Source organism: Artemia franciscana, unplaced genomic scaffold (assembly GCF_032884065.1).
Source record: "Artemia franciscana unplaced genomic scaffold, ASM3288406v1 PGA_scaffold_62, whole genome shotgun sequence".
NCBI lineage: Eukaryota > Metazoa > Arthropoda > Branchiopoda > Anostraca > Artemiidae > Artemia > Artemia franciscana.
The window spans coordinates 600927-627406 of record NW_027062701.1 but is presented as its reverse complement, the minus strand read 5'-3'; the positions used below and the strand labels follow the sequence as shown (position 1 = coordinate 627406).

The following is a 26480-nucleotide window of genomic DNA, read 5'->3' as shown; positions in this document are numbered from 1 at the left end:
AGAGAGAGAAGTGAGAGAGAGTGAGATGAGAGAGGAGAGAGAAGGAGAGAGAGAGAGAGAGAGAGAGAGAGAGAGAGAGAGAGAGAGAGAGAGAGAGAGAGAGAGAGAGAGAGAGAGAGAGAGAGAGAGAGACTTCTATTTTAAAAAATACTTTCACAGCGGGTGGCGCCGAGTTAGCGCCTTACGTCAGGTAAACCAGATAAACACCTCCAGATAAGCTGCATTTACTATTCTATTATTTGATGTATTTTAAATTCTGTATCTTTTAATTTATACATGTTTATTTATTTTTTACCATACTTCAGTCAAACAGACTGAAACTCCAGTATGACTCCGACTTCAGCAAGGTGTTACGGGTTCTCTCCCACCATGTTTCCACCGGCATCTGTTCTGTAGGATCAGACAGGAAATAAAGCGGATAAACGTTGCCTTTTTCTAAGTCAATGCTACTTTGTTGATTATAATACAGGTAGATTCCGACTTTAGAAGATCAATAAAAACTTCGTTAAAAATGTGTTAGTAAAACACTTTTATTTGACTTGTAATAAATTTTTATCCCTATTTTAAGTATTGACGCCTAATATTCACTGTCGCCTGGGCATAATTAGTTTACTTACTGCTGTTTAAGCGAATTCACGAACTGTGTTTGTTTTGAATTGCACATTGACAGTCATTTAATTGCAAAAAACTTAATCTCACATTAAATAAACACGCAGATGTATAAAACATTAAGACAAATTTAGTATATGCTTTGATTGTTCAGAAAGGCACGTCCATCCATTATGGGCCTGATTATGCTAAAGAAAGTAGCCTTAAGCCACAAACAAACAAAAAACATTACTATTTTCTTATTTTCACAGAAATTGTTTTTTAGCCTCCAGCTGGAAACGGGAAATCAGCTGATTTTTTTCAGACTGTACCCGCATTACAGTTGCTCCCCATTGACACCAATAAGACTCGTAAGGAAATCAAAGCCGTAATAATGCGATTTCGGAACGTCATTTGACATAAATGCATTAACTCTATGTAGCATGAAACACTGGCAAAGAAAGATACAAAGAGCGCATGTGTGACACGTGTATTTAAAGTTACTAAACAATCTAAAGAAACCACAAAACCAGTAGCTGTTTTCTAAACCACTACTATAATACAATACAATATCAGGTGTAGCACGAGAAGGTCAGTTAAGTTAACTTTTCAGTTAATTAAGAGTTGAGTAAAGCGAAGGAAGCAATGTTAATTTTTGAATACTTTGCCTTTCCTGTCAATATTCATGATAGTTTATGGTTGACAGTTTTATTACCCAGCTTGCTTTTCCGTTGATATTCGAAAGGAGGCTCCATTTTTTTTCCCGAAAATACCGTTGCCAATCCACCGGGTATCCAACTTTGCCAATATAAACGGTAATAGATAATTTTTCTAAACCTCCAGATGGAAACTTGATAAATAATGTGCCAAAAAGGATAGACAATAAAGAAATTTGCGTAATTTATTTGAAAGATCATGTTGGATCAAGAGACCTGGGAATAGGGATTTTGCTTGCAGTATGCTGCAGTACCTTTGCGTTTTAAGGTGCAAGCGATAGAGTTAATTCAACATTCTGGAATTGGGTAAATTCTAGCATCAGCTGCGATTAGATAATAAAGTAAATAAGCTGTTAAATACCTCAACAACATCGACAATTTCTATTTCACTTTCCATTGGGGTACTTAAAACTTTTTGAGGTAATTTTATTACCCGTAAAAGAAATATATTATTAACGAAATTTCAAGATCTATTTAAATTGTTTTTAATATATTAGCGTATGTCGCAAAGACCTGCCTGTTGCGAACTCTTATCCCTCGAGGAATGGTGGCCCGAGATTACTATAGCCAGGAAACTGACAAAACTCTCTGATGTGTTGGCCTCAGGTAGTTTTTGTTACGATGGGTCGTTAGTAGTTCTAATTGTATTAGTTGAGAGAATATTTTTGTGTTAGCTATTCTCAGGACGATTATTTGCATTTCTTTATTTTTCCTGTCAGTTTAAACAACTTTGTCTAACGTGTGGTACACTTCGCAAGGGTTCGTATTATCTATGAATTTCTCGGTAAATAACTTCTGCTGGTATTTTGGAGTGAGTACTTCTAATTAAAATATTTAAACAAGAATAGAATAATTTAGTTGGCTCGTCAACAGAAATGCCCAGTATAAATTTAGTTGGTTAAGGTTAGAAGCAAAGGAACTGTTCTTTAAATATAAACAATTAAAGTTAAATATAAATTTAAATATACTTTAAATGTAATTTAATATAAAGTTAAACCAAATTATATCGGAAGATCAACAGGATGCTGGAATGCATACGCAGTTCTGTTGAAAAGAAAATGAAAATGGTCAGACAAACCAGAAAAAAATGCACCAATCTTTGAAAATGTTTCTGAACTTTGGGAAGCAAAAATAATATCAGTAAGGATTGAGTACTGCTGTTAGGTGTAATCAGGATAACAAATAGATTGTAAAATTAGGCCATTAGATCAGTACATACTCAATAACTATTCAGACCTAGCTCGCACGTTACCAAAATTGCCGGAAGAAACAAACTAATTTTAAAGATTGCCAAAAACAATGTAAAAATGAGGGAAATGTAAATCAGAGAGATACAATAAGATGGACGGAGAACAATAACAAAGATAATAGTATACATAGCTCATTCATTAAAAATTCAAGACAAAGTTAGTTTCTTTATGTGAACGCATCATGGTATTTATAGAAGTGTTAATCAATACACTAATGCCACAAGTGCGTCTAGCCATGGGAAAATGGCTAGACGGTAAAATTGTCACCAAAACTGATCCAGATCTCAGTAAAACCAGTTAATTGAAAAAAGATTAATATTAATATTTCAATGACAGGCATTAAAAGCTTTCTAGGTACTCTAAAATGAGGTACATCCCAACTATCAACTATTTTAAAGGAGGAAGAAGAAGCTCAACAAAGTCAGCAGTAGGACACAATTACACATAAACATATCTCTGAAATTTAGAGTAGAATCGTGAAAATGATTAACCCCTTCAGATGTATGAAGAGACTTAAGATACGGAGATAAAATTATGTGTTGAGTTTATAGAAAATCAAAATCAATAGAACTGTCTATTCAAGAAATCACAAATATTTATAGAAAATAACAAAATAATATATTGAATATAATATTAAAAACCGACATCATATTGTAATTTTCAATGAGTTATTAAAAGAATGGAAGTCAAAAGAATAACGCTAGGAAACATTGGATATGGAAAGGAATAAAACTTCCCAGTGCAATACATAGACATCGGGAAGCGTTTCTAAGAGTTAATCCTAAGTTCTAATTCAACATTATGGGATGACAATTCATAAGGTAATGCTTTGCGAAATAATATAATTAAATAGTAAGAAATAAAGGCGTAATAGTAATAAATAAATAAAGCAGATTCATTCAGTAATACATTCGATTGAGTAATAAGTTTCAAAATCTTATTTCAAGCATTCTTTCACAAAATATCACTATCATTACTCCACAGAGAAAACATGCCTAGCATGTATATTTTTTTTTTAGCATTGATTTTTTAGAATTGATTACCTTGCCAAAGTCAGATTATCTGAAATTAGCACGCCAAAACATACAAATATCCTCTTTTATTTCATAACTGGATGCAAGGTTCTTAAATTGAAGAAATCAACAATTGCTTGCTGTAGCTTAGAACTTGACCCTCCAATTCTGCTACTTTATCTGATGTTGCCCCTCCAATTCTGCTACTTTATCTGATGTTGCTTCTTTTAACTGAAACTCATGGGAATGTACTTCCACGTAAAGTAAAAAAAGGGGACTCCTGGTCAATACCAGGAAGACTAAATTCATTTATAGATTAATCACTCCGTCGTACTTCTTTGTAAACAACTTTTTGGGATGTGTCATATGGGTACTAGGGGACTGTATCCTGAGTAGTCCAAAGGGTATTGGAAAAACCTTATTAAAAAAAAAAAAAAAAAAATCAAAACAATCAACACCATCTAATGTTACCCAGAAAATTCTAAAGCTGTTTGGTATTTCAATTTTGCTTTATACTATTGGTATACCCGGTAGCAGAAGCCACTAGGTGTTGCTACTAGCAGCAGCAGCTGGCTACTAGTTGCTATCTCTTGTTGCTTCAATGCTAAAGTACTAAGTTTTTCTATTCAGCTACCTATTTTAAAGGCTTTATATTCTCCTTAAGTGATCGTATCAATGAGGTGTCTATACCATCATTACCTCCCATCTAAAATAAAAAAATATAACGGGAATGATCTATGTCTTAAACTGTTGGTTTTGGAATTTTCGAGTTTGGAAGGAAAATGCTGATCCATTTTTTTTTCATGGCCTATGCGACCCAAAAGGAAATATTGGTTACTCAGATGTCCCTAATGCAACAGGGCTGATAACTGCATTTGATGCATTAAACTTAAAAACGTGACAAAACTCAAGGAAATTAAAAATCGTGTTAAAGAAACTAAAAAGCGGGAGTTTAGGTCAATGGAAGTCTCACACAAAATCTTCTACAAAATATTTCGCCTGCAGAATCAGCAAGACGGCCTTGGTGCAAACGAAGAATAAAATGTTGATTCGTAAGAAACTAAAAACAATGCGGACTTTGAGAAGAAAACTAATATTCCACAAAACAAGAAAGGAAAGTTGTTGGAAAGCTAAAAGGATTCAAAATGACTATAGAAATAAGAAAAAGCACAAAAATATCCACATATACACAATTCATAACAGAATTGATTTACTCCTGTCCAATTCAGAACATGACTAAAATCAAATAGGCTCAGCTTCTGAAAATTTAGATCTTTGATTAAAAGCATGAAAAATGTAAATATTGTGTTTGACTGGAACTCTGATTAACGTATAATCCAGTCATAACTAGACGTAGCGGGTTTCTAGGGGCATTCCTCCCTTAATCGGTTGAAGCAATTGAAAAATTATGTTCTGAAAATTAAATTGTGACTTTTCAGAGCACCAGCTGTACCCCTTACCATCAAAAGCTTTTGAATGTACGCACCTGTGGCTTTAGTTAAGGATCTAGAGGTTCTCAGTTCCAATATTTAGTAAAGTGTTTTGTATGAACGACTTCAACAGTTTCATATATTGCCCTAGTTATATAATGACAAGTATTTGAAAACACTTTCTGATATAAAAGAAAATTATTATTATTTTTCCTTTTTAATGAGACCTTTGGGGATGGGATTCGTTTTGAAACAAATTTTCAGATATTTTTATTTTAGGTTGCTAGACGTGTTGGAGATATTACAGGACTGGACATGGATACAGCTGAAGAGCTTCAAGTTGTTAACTATGGAATAGGTGGTCATTATGAACCTCATTTTGATCATGCAAGGGTAAGTGGATGGATTAAGAGTTGTCTATGAAGTTATCAGTAGGAATCAAGTTTCGAAATGTCCGTTTAAGATTTGTCTATGAAGTTATCAGTAGGAATCAAGTCTCGAAATGTCCGTTTTTGCTCACTTAATCCAAGACTACATGAACTACAAGCACATGAGTGCTTACTAAGTCCAAGCACATGAACTATATGTGCCTTGCATTCAGAGTCTGCTCACTTAGCTCATAGAAACCCAGAATATATTCCGTAGCTTATCTACAAAATGTGACGTTTGATGTCAATTATGCCTTAAGTCGTGCACACAATAAAAGGGTGAAAGATCCTGAACTTTGTGTTCCTTGTAATTGAAGTATAGTGCTTCTTAGATACGACTTTTAGCCAGGACAGTGGTGCTATGCGAATTCTTTCAAGAAGATGGCTACTATAAAAAGCTTTAAAACCTGATTTTAGCTCCACTCTAAAATTCTGAAAATGGTATATACACTTTTGTCATTCGGAATAAATAGAAAAACGAGGTTTTTTAACTTGCGAACGGGTGATCGGTTCTTAATGAAATTTGATATTTAGAAGTATCTCGTAACTCAGAGCTCTTATTTTAAATCCCTGCCGGATCTGGTGACATTGGGGGAAGTTGGAGGGGGAAAACTGGAAATCTTGGAAAACGCTTGGAGTGGAGAGATCGAGATGAAACTTGGGGGGGGGGGGGGAAATAAGTACAAGTCCTAGATACGTGATTTACATAACCCGACCGGATCCGCTCTCTTTGGGGGAGTTGGGGGGAGGGACATAATACGGTTATTTCGAAAGAATTAGAAAAAATGAGGCATTTTTAACTTATTAAGGGGTGATCGGATCTTAATGAAATTTTATATTTAGAAGGAGCTCGTAACTCAAAGCTCTTATTTTAAATACCGACCGGATCTGGTGACATTGGGGGGAGTTGGAGGGGGAAACCGGAAATCTTGGGAAATGCTTAGAGTGGAGAGATCGGGATGATACTTGGTGGGAAGAATAAGTCCAAGTACTAGAAACTTGATTGACATAGCCTGACCGGATTGGCTCTTTTTGGGGGACTTGTGGGGGGGAGGTTAGTTCGGAAAAATTAGAAAAATGAGTTATTTTTAACTTACGAACGGGGGATCGGATCTTAATTAAATTTGATATTTAGAAGGACCTCGTGTCTCAGAGCTCTTATTTTAAATTGGGGATAGTTGGAGGGGAAAACCGAAAATCTTGGACAACGCTTAGATCGCAGATATCGGGATGATACTTGATGAGAAGAATAAGCACAAGTCATAGATACGTGATTGACATAACCGGACCGGATCTGCTGTCTTTGGGGGAGGTGGGGGGGGGGGCATTTCCAGTGCTTTGGCGAGTTTGGTGCTTCTGGACGTGCTAGGGCAATGGAAATTGGTAGGTGTGTCAGGGACCTGCACAAATTGACTTGATAACAATCTTTTTCCCGATTCGACCATCTGGGGTGCTGGAAGGAAAGGAAAAATCAGAAAAAATTAGGTATTTTTAACTTGGTGATCGGATCTTAATGAAATTTGTTATTTAGAAGGACCTCGTATCTTAGAGCTTTTATTTTAAATCCCGACCGTATCCGGTGATATTGGGGGGAGTTGGAGGGGGAAACTGGAAATCTTGGAAAACGCTTAGATAAGATAGATAAGATAAGATTTATTCATCACGAAACCCACATACAATATTACATTTTTTACTATTCCCCCAAAGGCTCTTTGGCCTGTAAAAAAGGGGGAAAATAAACGAGTCACTTACTCAGAGAAGAACAAAAAAATTTGATAATCACTTACTCACAGTGAGAAGAGCAAAAGGGAGAAGAAAAGAAAATATAAATAAAATAAAAACTATAGAAACAAAACTAAATAGACAAATAGATTGAATAAACTAAATTAATTATGTAGTTCAGTAGATAAAATAGACTCCAATGAAATAATAAGGAAATATATATACATATACATACATACACGCATATACATAGATCGGGATGAAACTTGATGGGAAGAATAAGCACAAGTCCTAGATATTTGATTGACTTAACCAGACCGGATCCGCTCTCTTTGGGGGAGCTGGGGGTTTAATTCGGAAAAATTTGAAAAATTGAGGTATTTTTAACTTACGAACGGGTGATCGGATCTTAATGAGATCTGTTATTTAGAAGGACCTCGTGTCTCAGAGTTTTTATTTTAAATCCCGACTGTTTCTGGTGAGGTTGGGGGGGGGTCTGAGGGTGAAACCGGAAATCCTGGAAAATACTTAGAGTGGAGAGATCGGGATGAAACTTGGTGGGAAGAATAAGCACAAGTCCTAGACACGCGATTGATATAACCGGACCGGTTCTGCTCTCTTTGGGGGAGTTGGAAGTGGAGGGGGAGGGGTAATTCGAAAAAAATAGAAAAAATGGGGTATTTTTAACTTATGAATCGGTGATCGCTTTGAGTGGAGAGATTGGGATGAAACTTGGTGGAAAGAATAAACACAAGTCCTAGATACGTGATTGACATAACTGGACTGGATCCGTTCTCTTTGGGAGGATTGGGGGTGGGAGGTAATTCGGTTAATGCGGAAAAATAAGAAAAAATGAGGTATTTTTAATTTACGAATGGGTGATCAGATCTTAATGAAATTTCATATTTAAAAGGACCTTGTTTTCAGAGCTCTTGTTTTAAATCCTGACCGTATCCGGGGATATTGGGGGGAGTTGGAGGGGGAAACGGGAAATCTTGGAAAATGCTTAGAGTGAAGAGATCGGGATGAAACTTTGTGAGAAGAATAAGCACAAGTCCTAAATAAGTGATTGGCATAACCGGCCCAGAACCGCTCTCTTTGGGGGAGTTGATGGGTTAATTCGGAGAAACTTGAAAAATTGAGGTATTTTTAACTTACGAACGGGTGATCTGATATTAATGAAATTTGTTATTTAGAAGGACTTCGTGTCTTAGAGCTCTTATTTTAAATCCCAACTGGATTTGGTGTTATTTGGGTGGTGGTCGGAGAGCGAAACCGGAAATCCTGGTAAACGCTTAGAGTGGAGAGATCGGGATGAAACTCGGTACGTGATTGACATAAACGGACCGAATCGCTCTCTTTGTGGAAGTTGGAGGGAGGAGGGGTAATTTGGAAAATTAGAAAAAAATGGTATTTTTAACTTGTGAATGGGCTATCGGATCTTAATGAAATTTAATATTTAGAAGAATCTCGGGTGTAAGAGCTCTTATTTCAAATCCCGACCGGATCCGATGACATTGGGGGAAGTTGGACTGGGAAACCAGAAATCTTGGAAAACTCTTAGAGTGGAGAGATCGGGATGAAACTTGGTGGAAAGAATAAACAAAAGTCCTAGATACGTAATTGACATAACCGGAATGGAACTGTTCTCTTTGGGGGAGTTGGGGGTGGGGGGTCATTCGGTGAATTCGGAAAAATTAGAAGAAATTATATATTTTTAACTTACGAACGGATTTTAATGAAATTTGATATTTAGAAGGACCTCGTGTTTTAGAGCTCTTATCTTAAATCCCGATCAGATCCGGTGATATTGGGGGAAGTTGGAGGGGGAAACCAGAAATCTTGGAAAACGCTTAGAGTGGAGAAATCGGGATGAAACTTGCTCGGAAGAACAAGCGCAAGTCCTAGATACGTGATTGACATAACCGGACCGAATTTGCTCTCTTTGGGGGAGTTGGGGAGGATTTCCAGTTCTTTGGCGAGTTCGGTGCTTCTTGACGTACTAGGACGGCGAAAAGTGGTAGGCGTGTGAGGGACCTGCACAAATTGACTTGATAACAGTTGTTTCCCCGATTCAACTATCTGTATGGGGGGGGGCTGGAGGGAGGGGAGATAGTGAAAATGGAGGAATATTTATCTTAGGAATGGGTGATCAAATCTTAATGAAACTTGATATATAGAAAGATCTTATGTTTCAGATGCTCCATTTTTAATTCGCATCTGATCTAGGGATATAGGGGGGAAACGGAAATCTTGGAAAACTCTTAGAGTGCAGAGATCGGGATGAAACGTGATGGGAAGAATAAGCACATGTTCTAGATACGTGATTGACATAATCGGACCGGATTCGCTCTCTATGGGGAAGTTGGGAGATTTCTAGTGCTTTGGCGAGCTCGAGAATAAGTACAAGTTATAGATACGTGACTGATATAAGCGGACCGGATCCGATCGCTTTGGGGGAGTTAAAGGGATTTCTAGTGCTTTGGCGAGTTCGGTGCTTCTTGACGTGCTAGGATGATGAAATCGATAACTCTAGTACCGAGTCTAATTTTAGGTTTCGACCTTGTCACAAGTGCCATATGAACTCTTGGCTCTTGTTTATCACTCTAAGTTTGTCTATTGAATGTCAATTGACATTGATTTACCAACTGATTACTATTAGATTTTAGAAAAGATATTCGCTAAAATACAAGTAGATGTTGTAGTATCTGGGACATAGTCTATGCCAAGGTTATTATTCGCTTTACTAGATTCACGCATGCAGTTTTCATGTGTGGGGATCAGTGTAACAACATCAAAAATTCAGGAAGGGTCCCATAATTTTCAGCTTTGGAAAAGAAATATTAAAGTTTTTTGAAGATCAAAAATCAAATCCTTTAGCTGAATTCGAATGAATTCAAACAAATTTGTAATAGCTCAATCTAGCTTTTACAATAGAACATCTAGCTCAATACAATGTGTTTGCTCAGGATTATTTCAACTGTTGAACAAGCTGAACCTTCATGCGAATTAAAAATTCGTCATAAATAGTCTCCCTGCAATAAATATGTTGAATTAGGGGACAAATTTCCCTCGGTCACTGAGGAAACACCATACTCTCGAATAATTCAGACACGGCAGCATTTTACTCAGGCAGCTGTTCCGAAGACGCATCTTTCTAGAACAATTAAGGAGCAGTATCGTTAGTAGACTCAGTTACAGTGAGAGTCAAACATTCGATCTTGAGAATATACGAGAGAGGAAAGTGGTTAGAACAAATAATATCATACAAGACTCAAACTTGATTGAAATTTATGAGCAGGGATTCAGAGGAAAAATAGTGGTCAAGCCAAGACCCAGTGGGTGTTCTTAAGGACGTCAAGCTATCACTAGGATGAAACAAGCTATCAGCAGTTGGCAGATTATTGTCGTTACAGAAAGAAAATAGTTCATCGCTAAAGGTGGTGTTTCTGAATAGATCCGGTTTTTTACCGCCACTCAGTATACTGTAAACACCAGTAAGCGCACTACTAAGTCCAGAATATGTGCAAGGAAGATTGGAGCTTTGGAGAATTATTCACATGTCAGAATTGATAGGAAAAGGTAGAATCAATTCTGCTGCAAATCCTTACAACGACTAACAATATCAAATGGAAATATTCACTGACTAAGATTTTTAAGAGACTATTCAGAAGCAAGCAAATATGGGTGGATAATCCAAACTATGAGGTCAAGATTTGACGAAAAGGAAAATTTCAAGAAGAAAGCAGACCTTCATGAACTACCTAGATCATCGAACGATAATAGAAGAGACAACAGGTTTCTAAACCTTGTGTTTTTGCTGAAGGAGCAATTGTTTATTCGGGATTGCATAATCACAAGCAAAGTCTTAAGTTGCTGTTAGACCAAAACCTAAACCATTTTGTTGCTGAAAGTACTGAGTGTAAGAACGACTGTGGTCTGCAGAAGGTTTGATGATGATTTCTAGATCAGTCTTATTTTCTTTTTAGCCAAAATAGCCTTAACATAATTAGATTCACCTGTGACTGAAAGGTAATTTTCTGGATGAATGAAACTACACATATTCTAGACAGCCTATGGACATGAACATCCAGTAATATTTTCATCGTAATACCTTCGAAAATTTTTTTTTTAGGATAGCCAAACACGTGAAATTTTTTTTATAAAATTTTTCTTTTGTTTTTACATTTTTCTTTACAAGTTTTTCGACACTTCTATATTCTTTTTTTTATCGATTCAATGGAAAGACACGACCTTTATCTACTTACGTCACTACATATCGAATTTTGAAAAATTTCAGGACAGGTCCTTCAGTCAATATAAAGGGAAGTATAACCCTTACTCCCTTTCATTTGAAAAAGAATATTTAGACTAAAACTCTAGTATGGATGCCAAGGGAGTGATATCTCCTCTCTTATTACAGGTTTGTTTTTGTTGTAAGGAAAAAATATTACATTCTTATGATTATCTTTACAAAGGCGGAATTGGGGAAGGACATCCTCTAAAAGCAATATTTGTGTAATCCCTTCCCTCCCTTCTGTATAGAATTAATTGAAGGAATGCATTTTTGAGGTTAAATTTTCATTTTCGAAGCATTGTTATTCAGAAGTTGCTTTATTATTAAGAGCTAGGGCCTACTCGTATTTAGGCTAATCTTGATTTATTTCGATATTAAAAGTTGTTAATTGTTACATTTATTATGTCATTGATTAATTATGGTATAAAAGCAGACATGAATTATTTTTTTTTCTCAGATGAAAGTAAGGAGCAAAGTTAGAACTTGATAGGAATAAAAATTGTATTATGTATTTTGGATTTCTTTCACCCCTCCCTCTGCGCTAAAGTTTTAACTTTAATATATATTAGAGTATTAATATTTTCACTGAAGTATATGCTAAACGTTAGCGTAAAGACTGTTAGGCTTAGGAGGGGAGGGAATCCTTTACACATAAAATAATGTCTGTTTGGTTTAAGTTTTAAACCTTTTATTTTTCCTTAGTAAGCATAGAACTAGAGTGAAAAAAAAGAAAAACAAATGTAGAAGGGATTTTATGGCTTCTTGGATAAGATGGGTAATAATGGTTAATCAACAATAGAAATTTTAATCTTCAATTAATATTGCAGACAGACGTTAATGATCTGTTCGGGTAATTTTTTTGCATAAAAGCACAATAGGAATATTGAATTATCAGGATTGTGTAAATGATAAACAGACTCCTCCTCTCTTTTGCCGCGTTTGTTAATGAAAATAGGTCTAGTATGCATGCTCGTACTTGAACGTCATTTAAGGAGAAGAAAAGATCCGGTCGCCTCCCGCTGGCTTCAAAGATTCAAACGGAACTGCTTTAAAATGGCTGATTAATATGGCTAGAATCTCAGGAAGTTCAGGTTTGGCAAGCTGAGAAGGCCACCTCGCCGTCCCTTGGGATATATGCGAAGGTCAAGGAGAACTGGGGCGAAGAAATTTATCTAAAAATAGGATTGGCTCCGGATTATTTGAAATGGGTAATGTATGTAAGGGGAAATTTTATGCCTCTTGGAGAACGTAGGAAATATTTAGGGAGAAATAGATTGAGGGATGGTCCTTACAGTTGCCCTATGTGTGGAGAGATGGATGAGTCTTTGCAACATTTTTTAGGGGATTGTAGGGAGCTGAGGGATTTGCGCTTGGAAATATTTGGTAAGGAGGTTGGGGGGAGAGATTGGATTTCGGAAATTTTGAGAAGTAGGTGTTACTTAACTATAAATAATATTGGAAAGTTCGTCCGGGTAGGTATGAGGTATCGTGATGTTTTCTTAAATAGTTAGTTTAATGTCTTTTCAGTCTATGTTTGTTGCTCTATTTTTTCCACTTGTTTTGTGTATGTCACCATGGCCCAATTGGGCTTTTCGTGTGAATAAATCCATCTATCTATCTATGAAATTCGTTATGTGCCATGTTTGTCATTATTAATTTAGTGATGTATTTTAAAATAATTTTTATTTCAGAAGGACGAAATAAAAGCATTCAAGAGCCTTGGAACAGGAAACCGTATTGCAACCTGGCTTTTCTACGTAAGTGTTATTTCAAACTTACTAGATTTTGAATGAACACACACTTTAGAAAGATGCTTTACAGTTCAGTGTTGCTGTCAGAAGTAGCTCTGAGGTGTCTGTAAAAGTAAAAGACACGTCACAATGGCCTTTTTTAGCGATCTAAAGATAACAGAAAACGTACAAAGGACTTAATTTTTCAAAAGCTGAATTGATCAGCAACTAAGCCATTTTGTGGGTTTCCCGTTAGATATCATACAAATTGTGAGTTTCAGATCTTTTTCAAGACTTGGCATGTAGTCCTTTCATCAACTATCGTTTTACGGTCCAATGAGAAAGATAAACTACTCTTAAGGTGATTAACATGGGTTCTTACTTTTGACTTGAAGCTCATTACGGGCAACCTTTTAAGGTTACGGTATATAAAAAGAAGTCCTACTCGATACTCGATATCCTGCCAGAGTGGCAGGATTGCCACTCAGCTTGAAATAAATGTTCTATTTTGTCAGTATAAAACTACCGTCAAAAGTAAAAAAGTACTGTTTTCAAGAGAAATGTTCTTCTTCCAAAACTCTCATTGCCAAAACACTTTGGAAGTCGTTTAATTATCATGTATCTTGTGATGAGTTTTGTTTTTACTTGAATGCTCTAACAAATTTCGGTAGAAATCCAACTCCATATGGGAAATCTATTCCTTCTATGTGCTGGCTTAACGTAGTCATATGCTATTTTAATCATTTCTTGTGGTTAGAATTTAATCGCTTAGGACTATTCCCAGAATGGATCATGAATTTAGAGAGGTACATGTGTAAATTTACAAATTTGATGGAGAGGGGATCATTGAAGATATACAGAATTACGGGAACGGTAAAAGCTGTTCTCATGTGTTGACTTGATGTATCTTGATTATGGACTTATGATTTGCAATATTAGATTCAGATTTGTTGCCAAAAATATTACATTTCTTTAAATACCAGCTCTGATGAAAATCAAACTCTAATTGGGAAATTTGGACCTGATAGGTATTGTTTTTAGACTTGTTTTTAGGAAATATGTGCTTAATGTATTTTGATTGGATGCCTGAACTGCAGTATTAGGCAAAGACTTGTAACCAGTCAGAACCCTTCATATAATTCGACCCATTGACTGTTCTGAAAAAACAAAGTTGTTGTCCTAAATCAGCCCCCTTCTAAGCTTTTATTTACATCATTCCATGGAAAGTGACAAGGGGAAAACTTATTGGTTCTTTCGTGGCTCGTTTTTTGAGAAACCAGGGTTTTTTTTTTTTTTTTTTTGCTTTTTTCCTTCTGCATTGAAGTCCTTTTTCTTGAGGATTTAAGGATATAAATCTTGAGCCGATAAGGAAAACAAAAATTATTACTTTTTTTTTAGGGGGGAGCGTGAGACGCTCTGCCTTTGATTTTTTTTTTTAATTAGGCTCCTCTAGGCCAAAGGACTTTGGGCTGTTAGGTTTAATGGGGTTGGGTCCAATGGCTTCGCTTCCGACCCTTTGATTATACGATTAAGAACCTTTGCATGATTCTAAATTCAACAAAATATGTAATGTACACTGAAATATGTCTATGAACTTTTATGTCTTTACGCTGAAATATGTCTATGAAGTCATTGTTCTAAATGGTTTATTTTTATAGTTTTGAAGCCTTTCAGCTGTTCTAATTAAAATGGCCACCTTGAAATTTTGATCTGATCACGTTTAGGGATTTAGGGGTGTTAGGGAACACAAAAGGCCTAAAGGGGTGGCCTATTGCTCCCCCCCTCCCACCAGTTTTGTTCTTGACGGTGGCCTTGATGTCCTAGTTTAAAGTGGAATGAACGCTCTCCCAATTTTTAACAATCACCTGACCTATACGATAAGGTAAATAAAAACATGGTAAATATGGCACTCTTTACTAAGTCTATGTTATTTTGCGGATCCCAATTTGTAAACTTAACATTAAATTTCATAAGAATTAGTGCTTAGTAAACTGCTGTAATCAAAGTCCATTTCCTGTGTTACATATATGAACTTGTGGGGAGAATCCTTTAGCAAGACTAATACCTACCTTATGAAAGGGCTTATGGATAACTCTCTTTTAGCTACAATGGAAAACTACACTAATGGATAAAATCTAATGATATGAAACATATTCAATTTCCCAACAAGTGCAATGGTTTTAACAAATGGGCTACATAAATCAAATATGTTTGAAGAGTGAAAAATTTCTTTTGGAATTTCTATTTTTAAGAAATTTATTGAGCAGACGTGGGGCATCAGACAATCTTTACCCAATTTTCTAGATGGTTTTCTTGTTAATTCGTGTTGTTTAATTGCCGTGGTACACAAAAAGAAGTGGGCGTGTAAGTCATCCAATCTATAGTATCATGCGTTCTTATTGGCTAAATGCTGGAAGGATCGGGTGAAAATTTACCTAAAATTATCCGATTTCAACGTGTTGCTTCTTCTTTTTTTATCTGGTCTCGTGTTCAGTGACACAGGTATGGTAATTTTTTGAAATGTAGTTTAGAAAAGAAAGAAATGAGGCCAAGGCCCTATCCAGGGAACGGGTTAGGGAAACGAATTTTTTAGCTTGTTTTTTTTTTCTAAATTTGTAAATCTCCCCGCCCGAAAAAATCCCCCCATCCCGAACAAAGTCCTGGATACTGCCTTGAATGAGGCATTAGAAATTCCTGGTGCTTTGTACTTTTAAAGCTGTATGTATAAATTTGAAATGCTTGTTTTAAAGTCACTAATGGGCACCTGCAGAGGGAGGGGAGCGGGTAAGCTCCCTGGGAAAGCGGGGAATATAAACTAATTACGAGGAAAACAAAGTAAAGCAGGAGAACAGGGAAAAACCATGGACGCATAACAGGAAATGAAAAAAATATGTTGGCCCATCGTTGGCCTACCAATAGGTTTTGAACAATAATATGGGCAATATGAGTTCGATTTTGTGACTGAATGGTTCCTCCCCATTTTTTACCAACATTTATGCTATATGGTTTGGTTATAATAAGCATTTTTTATTCTTCGTATTAATAAATGGTAAATAAATAGCGATCCTTATCAATAACGAAACCATAACAACCAAAATATTGACTCCATTAAATCAAAGAATCAGCTTTTTATGGCGATTCCAAATATGTTTTTTTTTTTAGTTTGAAGTTAAGCATCCTAAGTTATTTGCACATAAAAAAAGTTTGCATAATTATAGAAAAAGAAGGAAAACAACTTAAAAAGGGGACAATCCCGTTGAAAATAAGCCATAAAATTTAGTGTGTCTGAGTACCCATGAACTGATATTTGAAGCCACTATAATAAGAAATATAGTGATTGCACTATAGTGATGCTACTATAGAGTGATTGCATTGACCTAGTTGGTTCGATTTGAAAAAGCTTTAATTTTTAATAGTTATGGATAATAAAATCGTCAAATATATCGGTCTCTGGTATTCAAATATCGATATTTCTCAGTAACGTTCAACACTTACAGCCTTCCTCAATACCACCCAGCCCCTGAAACTCTTCTTATATTTTCTGACTCTCATATCAATGCTTTACTGTGCATAAACTGTTTGATTATAATTTATTTGTATAATTACTGAGTCTGAAGGCATTAAATATATCGTTGTTTGATAACCTATTTCAAAAAGATCGATTTCATTAAAGAATGTTCCAACATTTTGGCTTTGCTCAATAAAACTGAATTCTATGAATTCCTGTCTTATTTTTCATAAGTAGGCTATTAATAATAATAATAATTTATTTTTAATCCACTAGGAACCAACAAAACACAAGCGGGGTACTAGGACAAAGAAACTTTAATATACAAAAAAAAAAAAAAAAAAATACGGATCATGAAACATATTCACTAGTGACCCTACCCAGGTTCCCAATGAATGTGTTACAAACAGTTTTTTTTTTGCAAAAGCTGCTGTGCTCTTTTTGGATAGTCCCATACGGATTTGCAGATGAACACGGTAAAAAGATGTCACCAGTAGATTGGACAAATCTAAAGTGCGTATATATAGGTTAGATGCACTTATTATACAATTGCAGCATAGCACAATGAAGTTTCTCTTATATTGGCAGTTTATACCAACCAAAGGCATTGCTTACAAATAAACTAAGCGCTAGGCCACCTAAATTAGTAGAAACCTAGTGAATGATGATGATGGTTGATTAAACATCCACACTTTACATTTTTTTTTGAAGTTCTGTACTGACTTTCACCACATAGATCAGTGTTGCATCATAAGATTATTGAAAATAGCTGAGGATATGCAATCTATTCGAAAAAATTAGCCTCCAGCCTTTGAAAAAATATGCTTTCACTGATTATCCCTAAAAACGTATACCTTACCATAGATTTCCCTTAATCCCTAGGTACGAAAAAAATGTTCCTAAAAGAAGTGGTTTTCCCCTAAAGTTGGGTGAAATTCCTAGATGTGGAAGCCCAGTGAAAGACTTACATAAGAAAGTACAATATTGCCTTTTTATACCGTTTGCACACAACAAAACAAAAAGAAAGAAATATAAAAATGATAATGTTATGCATATGGTTTTTAAAATGATGTATAAAAGAAAAAAATAAGACTGCTTATGCATTGACAGAAAAGCAAAAATGATATTTGAAAAGAGCCTAGAATAAGAAATGCAATAGTGCGATTTTTGTTATATCAATATGTTTTCTGCAGAAGTGGTCAACCACTAAACGTTTACCTTGGTAAGTTTTTCAGATGCAGGATTAATTTGAAAGCTAAAAATAAATTTGCCATTCCACTCACCATGAAATGCTCTTTTAAAACTACCACAGTTACTTACAATTTAAATACAACCCTTCTCTCCTAAAGCTTAGTTGCAGACCTATGTTTAGTTTTTAACACTAAATTTACTGATTTCACCTCCTTTTTTGTTGGTTTTATTTGACATTACAAAACAAATGTTGACAAGGAATAAGTTAGAAAAAGAAAAAAAAACAGAAGACTATATCAAGGCATATCCAGGATTTTTGTTCTAGGGAGGGGGGTACAAAAAACTTAAAAAACAGCATCAAAAGCTTGTTTATATTTTTTATTAGGTTTTTACGAGTCGGGAAAACATTTCAGGGGAGGGGGTCAAACCTTTTACCCCCTGTATATGGCCTTGGGCTATCTATATAATTCGTTTTCGGGCTTAGGCTGTATCTAGTCCAGGCGTAATGGTAGCAATTATTATATTTCGAAAAAGCGTAAATGGCAAATTGACATGTATATTTGATTCTTCGGAATCAAATATACACGAAGTTGATTATTTCAACTTCGAAATAATCTTGGAAAGAATGAAAATAAAGAAGATTTTATCGTTTTCATGCTACATTTTTATTACTTTTCGTAGATTGGATATAAATGTACATAAATGAAGGAGTGAAACGTATATAAATAAATTATATTAGATTTGTTAAACAAATTCGAACAAAATATTGCCAAAAGAAAAATTTCTTCCTTGTTTATTTCCCATAATGAACTTATGTAGTTAAATAGCCGGATCTGACAAATCAAATAAAGCACTCACATTCAGTCTAAACAAGAATGTCTGCTTTGCCAGACTATAAGACAAAACCCGATTCTGTAAAACTACTCATCACGCCCCCACTAGAGGCTGTTCAAAAGCACCCTTACACGAAGAGTCCGGCTATATTTCCTTGGAACAAGATTTTACGAGGTATGTTCCATCTAGCGGTAGCAATTTTTCCGTTTTTAAGTAAGTTTATATTATTTTCTACGAAAAATTCTAAGCAATATAAAAAATCTAGCACTGTGAGCCGATCGATCTGACGCTACTGAACGATATAATACAAATATCTTATCTATTCGGTTGGAAGTGTAGCTGCACCTTTATTGTAAAATTCCATGATTTTGAAAAACATTTTCTAAGAAAAAAGAATCTGAAGCAAATTTCAAAAACGTAACGTGGTGAGTGCATAAAACTAAATCTCAGCTATCGAATAATATCAAAATTGTCGCCTTTCATTGAAGCTTGAAGGCGGTACAGTCTAAATAAAAACAGTCGAAAACATGGATGGTTGACGAAAACCTTAAGTTCATCGTGGCCTCGTCATGAAATCAAAATATCTTTAATGTTCTTTTTCGCAGGGCCATAATGATAACTGTCAAATGACCTAAAAAGCCAAGCTACCAAAAATATGCTATATCCTACCTATAAAATTCTGATGCTGTCCCTTTTTAACTTAGTTAAGTGAAGAAACATATAAAAATTTGATAATTAATTCAGCATAAAATATATCCCAAAAAAATATACTACCTACTTTACAATTTGGTCATTTTCCCACTTATTAAACGGTCATGACAATGTATTTTAAGTCTTAAAATAGAGATATCGCACTTGTCGAGGTCTCACAGTCGCTTTCAATGTAATACAGTTTAAAGAGACGTGTTTTTCTGAAAGGCGAAAAAAGTTCCGGACATAACAACGTTTTATCAACATACCTATTAGTTTAATGATGTTTTTATACGGTGTTGCACGAAAAAGGGATAAATCAATGTATGACCACCCAATCTAGCTAAATAATACGCTTTTTTTAAACAGATTAATACTGGACGATTCTTTGAATACATTTACATAGATTTAGAGCAGTTGTTTTGGATCTGTCAAGTTATTGAAGGTGAAGGACAATCAAGGACTTTTCTCGAGATCTTGTTACTTAAATTTTGCTTAATTGATATTTATCAATTGATATTTTATATTGATATTTTAGACTGGAGATATCCCAAATTCATTTGTGACATTTGTTGTTAGGAAACTGAGCTTTACTAGATATTTATTTACAGATGTCTGATGTTGAAGCAGGTGGTGCAACTGTATTTCCAAATATTGGTGTTTCACTCTGGCCTCGAAAAGGCTCAGCAGCTTTCTGGTACAATTTGCATCCTAACGGAGAGGGAAATGAAAATACCAGGCATGCTGCATGTCCAGTACTGACAGGATCTAAATGGGGTAATGTTCAGTTTTGCCCAGCTGTTATAAAAAATCATACTTTTGAATGTATAGCTAATGTATGTGATTAAGGGTATGTAGGATGTAGTAAAAGGGGTATATTGTCACAAAATTATTTCACTTATTCTTTTAAAAAAAGATCCTCAGCCGAGGATTTGTCCGCATCATTGAATGCACTTGATCTCCTTCTGGTCCTAAATAGGGTCCCTGGAACAACATACGATTACATAGTATAGAAAATAGTTTTGCATTAGTTTGAGAATGATGTCCTAAGCAAAACTATGAAAATCTCCCTTTTTCCTAAAGACCTATTCTAACCTTGGAACTAGAACCTTAGAATAATAATAATAATATAATATATTTATTCACTACAATAGCCGGAGCTAGCATTAGCATGTCATTACAAAAATAATTTATACCTTCAAAAGCACTCACAGAAAAAATTTAAACAAACATTATATTAATCAAACACATATTAATCAAACATTAAATATTAGTCGTGTCAATATTATTAAAATGACGGGTAAAAAATGGGACAAATGATTTACGACATCTCTCATTACTATGGATTGAGCAAGTCAGTAAATGTGGACAATTCTTTTTTATTTGTCGGAGTCTAGTAACTAGTGTCTAGTAACCGTGGAACCAGTTCTGACCTTGGAACTAGAGATGTGATGTCGTGATAACCATACGAGGGCTAGGGCTTAAAGAGATTGGATTTTTTTTTTTGGGGGGGGGGATGAAAAAATCCGGCACTTTGCTATTGTAAAATCAGAAATTCAAAGTGGCTAACATTGCATACATACTACAACTTGAACTCCACGTCGGAATTCTCTTTACTATATCAGCGGGAGACATACCGTCTCACCACAGTATATCAGGTGCAACAAAACTTTTCTCATGTTTTTTTTATTAATACTTTTTAACTCGTTGATATAATAACTTTTATTGCTTTATGACAGGTTTTTATGGCACTTGATATTAACCAAGTGACATATAGCGATCGCAAATTCTGTCTGTCTGTCTGTCTGTTTGTCCCGGTTTAGCTACTTCAGCCACTTCCAGGCAAGCTAGGACGATGAAACTTGGCAGGGATATCAGGGACCGGACCAGATTAAATTATAAATAGTCGTTTTCCCGATTTGACCATCTGGGGATGGGAGTGGGGGCCGGTTAATTCGAAAAAAAAATAGACACAATGAAGTATTTTTAACTTACGAACGGGTGATGGGATCTTAATGAAATTTGATGTTTGGAATGATATCATGTCTCAGAGCTCTTATTTTAAATCCCGATCAGATCCGGTGACATTGGGGGGAGTTGTAGGGGGGGGGACCTAACATCTTGGAAAACGATTAGAGTGGAGGGATCGGGATGAAACTTGGTAAGAAAAATAAGCAGAAGGCCTAGATACGTTATTGACATAACAAGAATGGATCTGCTCTGTTTGGGCGAGTTGGGGGGGGGGGGGTAATTCTGGAAAATTAGAAAAAATGAGGTATTTTTTACTTACGAAGGAGTAATCGGTTCTTAAGGAAAGTTGAAGTTTAGAAGGATATCGTGTCTCAGAGCTCTTATTCTATATCCCGACTGGATCTGGTGACATCGGGGGGAATTGAGTGGGGGAACCTAAAATCGCGGAAAACACTTAGAGTGAAGGGATCGGGATGGAACTTGGTGGGAAAAATAAGCACAAGTCCTAGATACGTGATTGACATAACCGGGACGGATCTGCTTTCTTTGGGGGAGTGGGGGGGGGGTTAATTCTGGATAATTAGGAAAATGAGGTATGTTTAACTTACGAAGGAGTGATCGGATCTTAATGAAATTTGATGTTTGGAAGGACATCATGTCTCAGAGCTCTTATAAAATCTCGACCTTATCCGATGAAGGGGAAGTTGGGGGGGGGGGAGATAAAATCTTGGAGAATGCTTAGAGTGGAGGTATCGGGATGAAACTTAGTGGGAAAATAAGCACATGTCCTAGATACGGGATTGACATAACCGGAACGGATCTGCTCTCTTTAGGAGAGTTGGGGGAGGGGGTTAATTCTAAAAAATTAGAAAAAATGAGGTATTTTTAACTTGCGAAAAAGTGATCGTATCTTAATGAAATTTCATATTTAGAAGGACCTCGAAACTCAGATCTTTTATTTTTTATCCCGACCGGATCCAGTGTCATTAGGGGGGGCGGGGGTGAAAATCATTGAAAACGCTTAAAGAGGAGAGATCAGGATGAAACTTGGTGGAAAGAATAAGCACAAGTCCAAGATAGGTGACTGAGATAACCGGACCGGATCCACTCTCTTTGTTGGAGTTGGGGGGGGGGGGTAATTTGGAAAAATTAGAAAAATGAGGTATTTGTAACTTATGAACGGGTGATCAGATCTGAATGAACTTTGATATCTTGAAGAATCTTGTGCTTTAAAACTCTTATTTTAAATACCAACCAGATCTGGTGACATTGAAGGGAGTTGGAGGGGGAAGCCAGAATTTTTGGAAAACTTGAAATCGAGGTATCTAACGAATGGGTGATCGGATCTCATTGAAACTTGATATATAGAAGAATTTTATGTCTCAGATGCTCCATTTTCAATTCGAATCGGTTCCGGGGACTTAGAGGGTTGGAGGGGGGAAACAGAAATCTTGGAAACCGGAAATCTTGGAAAACGCTTAGAGTGGAGATTTAGGGATGAAACTTGATGGGAAGAACAAGCACAAGTTATAGATACGAGATTGACATAATTGGTATGGACCCGTTCTCTTTGGGGGAGCTGGTGGTTGTTAATTTCGAAAAATTAGTAAAATTGAGGTATTTTTAACTTAAGAACAGTTGACCAGATCTTAATGAAATTTGATATTTAGAAGGAACTCATGTCTCAGAGCTCTTATTTCAAATCCCGACAAGATCTGTTGACATTGGGGGAGCTGGTGTGGGAAACCAGAAATCTTGGAAAATGCTTATAAATGTCGTAGATACGTGACTGACGTAACCGGACTGGATCCGCTCTCTTTGGGGGAGTTAGGTGGTAGGGTTCAGTGTTTTCGCGAGTTTGGTGCTTCTGGACGTGCTAGGACGATGAAAATTGGTAGGCGTGCCAGGGAGCTGTACAAATTGACTTGGTAAAGCGTTTTCCCCGATTCGAACATCTGGGGGGCTGAAGGGAGAGGAAAAATTAGAAAATTTGAGTTTTTTTTAACTTGCGAGTGGGTGATCGGATCTTAATGAATTTTGATGTTTAGATGGACCTCGTGACTCAGAGCTCTTATTTTGAATCCCGACAGCCATTAAGCTTCTGATGTTCCTTTTAAAGCAATCTATTGATTCTTAGAATTTTGCTAGAGCTCATACCATATGAGCTCTTGGCTCTTGGCTCTTCTGACCTCGTCGCAAGTGCCATATGAGCTATTAGCTCTTGTTTTATTTTATGCCTTTATTTTTATTATTTTTATTATATTTTTATGTTATGATATAGTGTTATTATTAATAATTTTATTTTTAAATGGATTGTTCGATTTCCCTCTCTTTTGGTTGTTTTTGTTTTTCTGAATGCAAAGCGCTAGGTTGTATGTTTTTTTTATTATTATTATTCATATTCACGTAAGAATTTGAGGCAAAATTTGATGTCAGAAGAAAACTATCTATAATTTTGATATCAGCCTGCCAATTTTGTTGTAAAGTGGCTTAAAAATTAAACTCGACGAAGATCGCGATAGTGATTATTCTCTTGTCAGTTTTAGTAAATTAATTTTCTTTTTTAGGCTAAGGAAATCAGTTGAAGATTGATTTGAACTCAGTCTTGGAACTGATTTCAAGAATTTGAAACTTTGTGAAGCATTACTGATGTTTTTTTTTCTTTTTTAGTGAGTAACAAATGGATTCATGAGCTAGGTCAGGAATTCCGCAAGCCTTGTAAACTTGGCTTTGATGATCGATGGTAGTTATTCAGCGTGGAAGATTTAAAAAATCCTTGAAAATTTCTAACTAAAAGAAGTGAACCAAATTGACGAAAGCATAGCTTTCAGTGTTTTAATTAGGCCTACGTTTCGTCCTTTTTTTAAATGTTTTTTTTTTTATTCTATTCGGCTACTTTATTCCAAAAAAAATAGCAAGCATAAATATTGAAAGACTGAGTTGACAACACCAGTAGCTAGCGGAAAATATCAACTGTAATAACAGCGTTGTGGTTGAGAAATTTCCCAAGAGCCCTGACCTTTTTTAGGGCTGCAAACTTTTTCACCTGAAATGAGATAGACTTTTAAAGTAAGTGTAGTCAGTAAGAATTAAAAGTAATGCTCCAGTGAATAATCCTCTCTCAAATTTAATATTCTCTTCATGGTAATACATAAATGAATATCATTTGAAGGTAAAGTTACTTGCAACCAAACGTTCCAAAGTATAAAAATTGCGGGACTTATACCAGCCCTGCGAAGTTTCTACCATTTGTTTGAAACAATTCTTTTGAGACGTAGAAAAAATGGTAACTGATTGAACAAATAAATTATGAGTAGAAATATATAGATAACGAAACATTATACGCAATTTTTGCCCTAATTTAACGCGCAAATGTTAGAAGTTTGCTTAATAAATCTTGTGCTAACAATAACCGATGCATAAGTAATAATTAATAGAATTTGTTAGAAAGATGAACATATAGCAATCTATTTCGAAAGAGATTAATAGTGATTTAGTATTTCAGTTATGGTAATTCAGCTTGGAATAGTTTAATTGATTTGGAGATTATAGAGAAAGATGAACACATAGCAATCTATTTCGAAAGAGATTAATAGTGATTTAGTATTTCAGTTATGGTAATTCAGCTTGGAATAGTTTAATTGATTTGGACTGTTTTTTTTTTACTATAAAATTTGCACCTGCTATTTTTTGGAATAGAAGAACCGTTGTTGATAATTGCTACATGTGCGTTTAAGAGTTAGTTTTATAGTGAAATGAATATTGGAAAATGTTTATTGTTCTAGTTGAGGTCTTTGCTTCTAGTCGAATGTTTTGAAACAAGTTAGGCTTATCAAAAAGGCACAAAATCACGGTCAAAGAGGCTTCTAAATTTCGTTTGTTTGTTTGTTCCGTGGGTATAGGAGGGCAAATGTGTTGTTCTTCGATTTTAATCAAGAAGAAAGATAACGAGAATGATAAATGTTTCATTCTCATCAATATTGCCCTGCCTAAAACGAAAGGCCAAACGGTCGCTTTTATGATCTTGAAGAGTTGTAAAAATAGGGGTTTGAAACTTTTGTGGACAAAATCTTTTTTAAGGTATTTGGGTAAGAAACAATTTTTTGAGAATCAAAGTGCGTAAATAAAACCGAACCTAATTTTAAGAAGAAAAATATGTCAGGTAGTCTGTGGGCTATGTATACTCAAACACTTTTGTCTCAGCAATGGACGATTGACCATGGTCTATGATTGAGACAAATACGTCCAGTTAATGAAGAGTCATGAAAGACATATTAGGAGCGCAGTTGCTCATCTTTGAAAGATTTTTTCTTGCAAAAATAATGGTATTTTTAATGATTTTAATGTTAAAGATAAATCAAGCTTTATTCCCTAGGTAGATATTTATTTTGCATAGTTTTTAACCCAATGTCCAAAATACGCCCAAGAACAAGCTATATCGACCCTCCTCCCTCTAATCCTAGATAATTTTGGGAAATGTAGATTAGGATATGTAATTTAAATTTTTACATTTAAAACTAAGAACATATTCTTTTCTCATGTTTAATTCTTCCCTCTAGATGAATTTTTGTACAGAGACATGTACAGAGACATGATAATATATAGCTAAATAAAAATTCTGAAGAATAGAGTGGATATATAACTATGTAAGTTTTTTGAATTGTGCTATAGGAGGAGGAATACCTATCTTAGAAACTTATTACCCCGGAGTAGGATTAAATAAGGAGTAACCAGGATATCCTACCTACTACCTAGCTATGTCTATGGCAGTAGAGCGCAAAAGACTAACATAAATACTACTTTTAGCAGAATATTTTATCCTGCAGGCGAGATATATTTATGCACACATTTGAGTTTCTCAGTTTAAAATGAGCTTGTTCTCTTTTGATATGATTTTGTACCAGAATGTTATTGTTTATAAGGGATGATTGACATTAATGAAGTGATTTGAAGTTGAGTTTTGTTAGATGGCCTTCGTCAGTTTTAAATAATACTTTAATGAGGTTTGCACCTTTTTTTATCCGTGCCAAGAAGCATAGTTTCCTGTCTTTCTTTTTATGTTTTTCAAATTGAATTATGCAGCACAGTTAATAAATTTTTATATAATAAAAA

At 35.4% G+C, this 26480-nt stretch overlaps 1 protein-coding gene across 1 annotated transcript in view; it reads left to right on the top strand.

The window, feature by feature from the left end:
- LOC136042083 (prolyl 4-hydroxylase subunit alpha-1-like) overlaps positions 1 to 26480 on the top strand; it is a 122345-nt gene extending 95865 nt beyond the window's left edge. Inside the window, exons 9-12 of the mRNA XM_065726979.1 lie at positions 5277 to 5390; positions 13136 to 13201; positions 20009 to 20174; positions 24039 to 26480. Of these exons, the coding sequence (XP_065583051.1) occupies positions 5277 to 5390; positions 13136 to 13201; positions 20009 to 20174; positions 24039 to 24115 (423 nt within the window). The 3' untranslated portion in view covers positions 24116 to 26480. The remainder of the gene's footprint in view (positions 1 to 5276; positions 5391 to 13135; positions 13202 to 20008; positions 20175 to 24038) is intronic.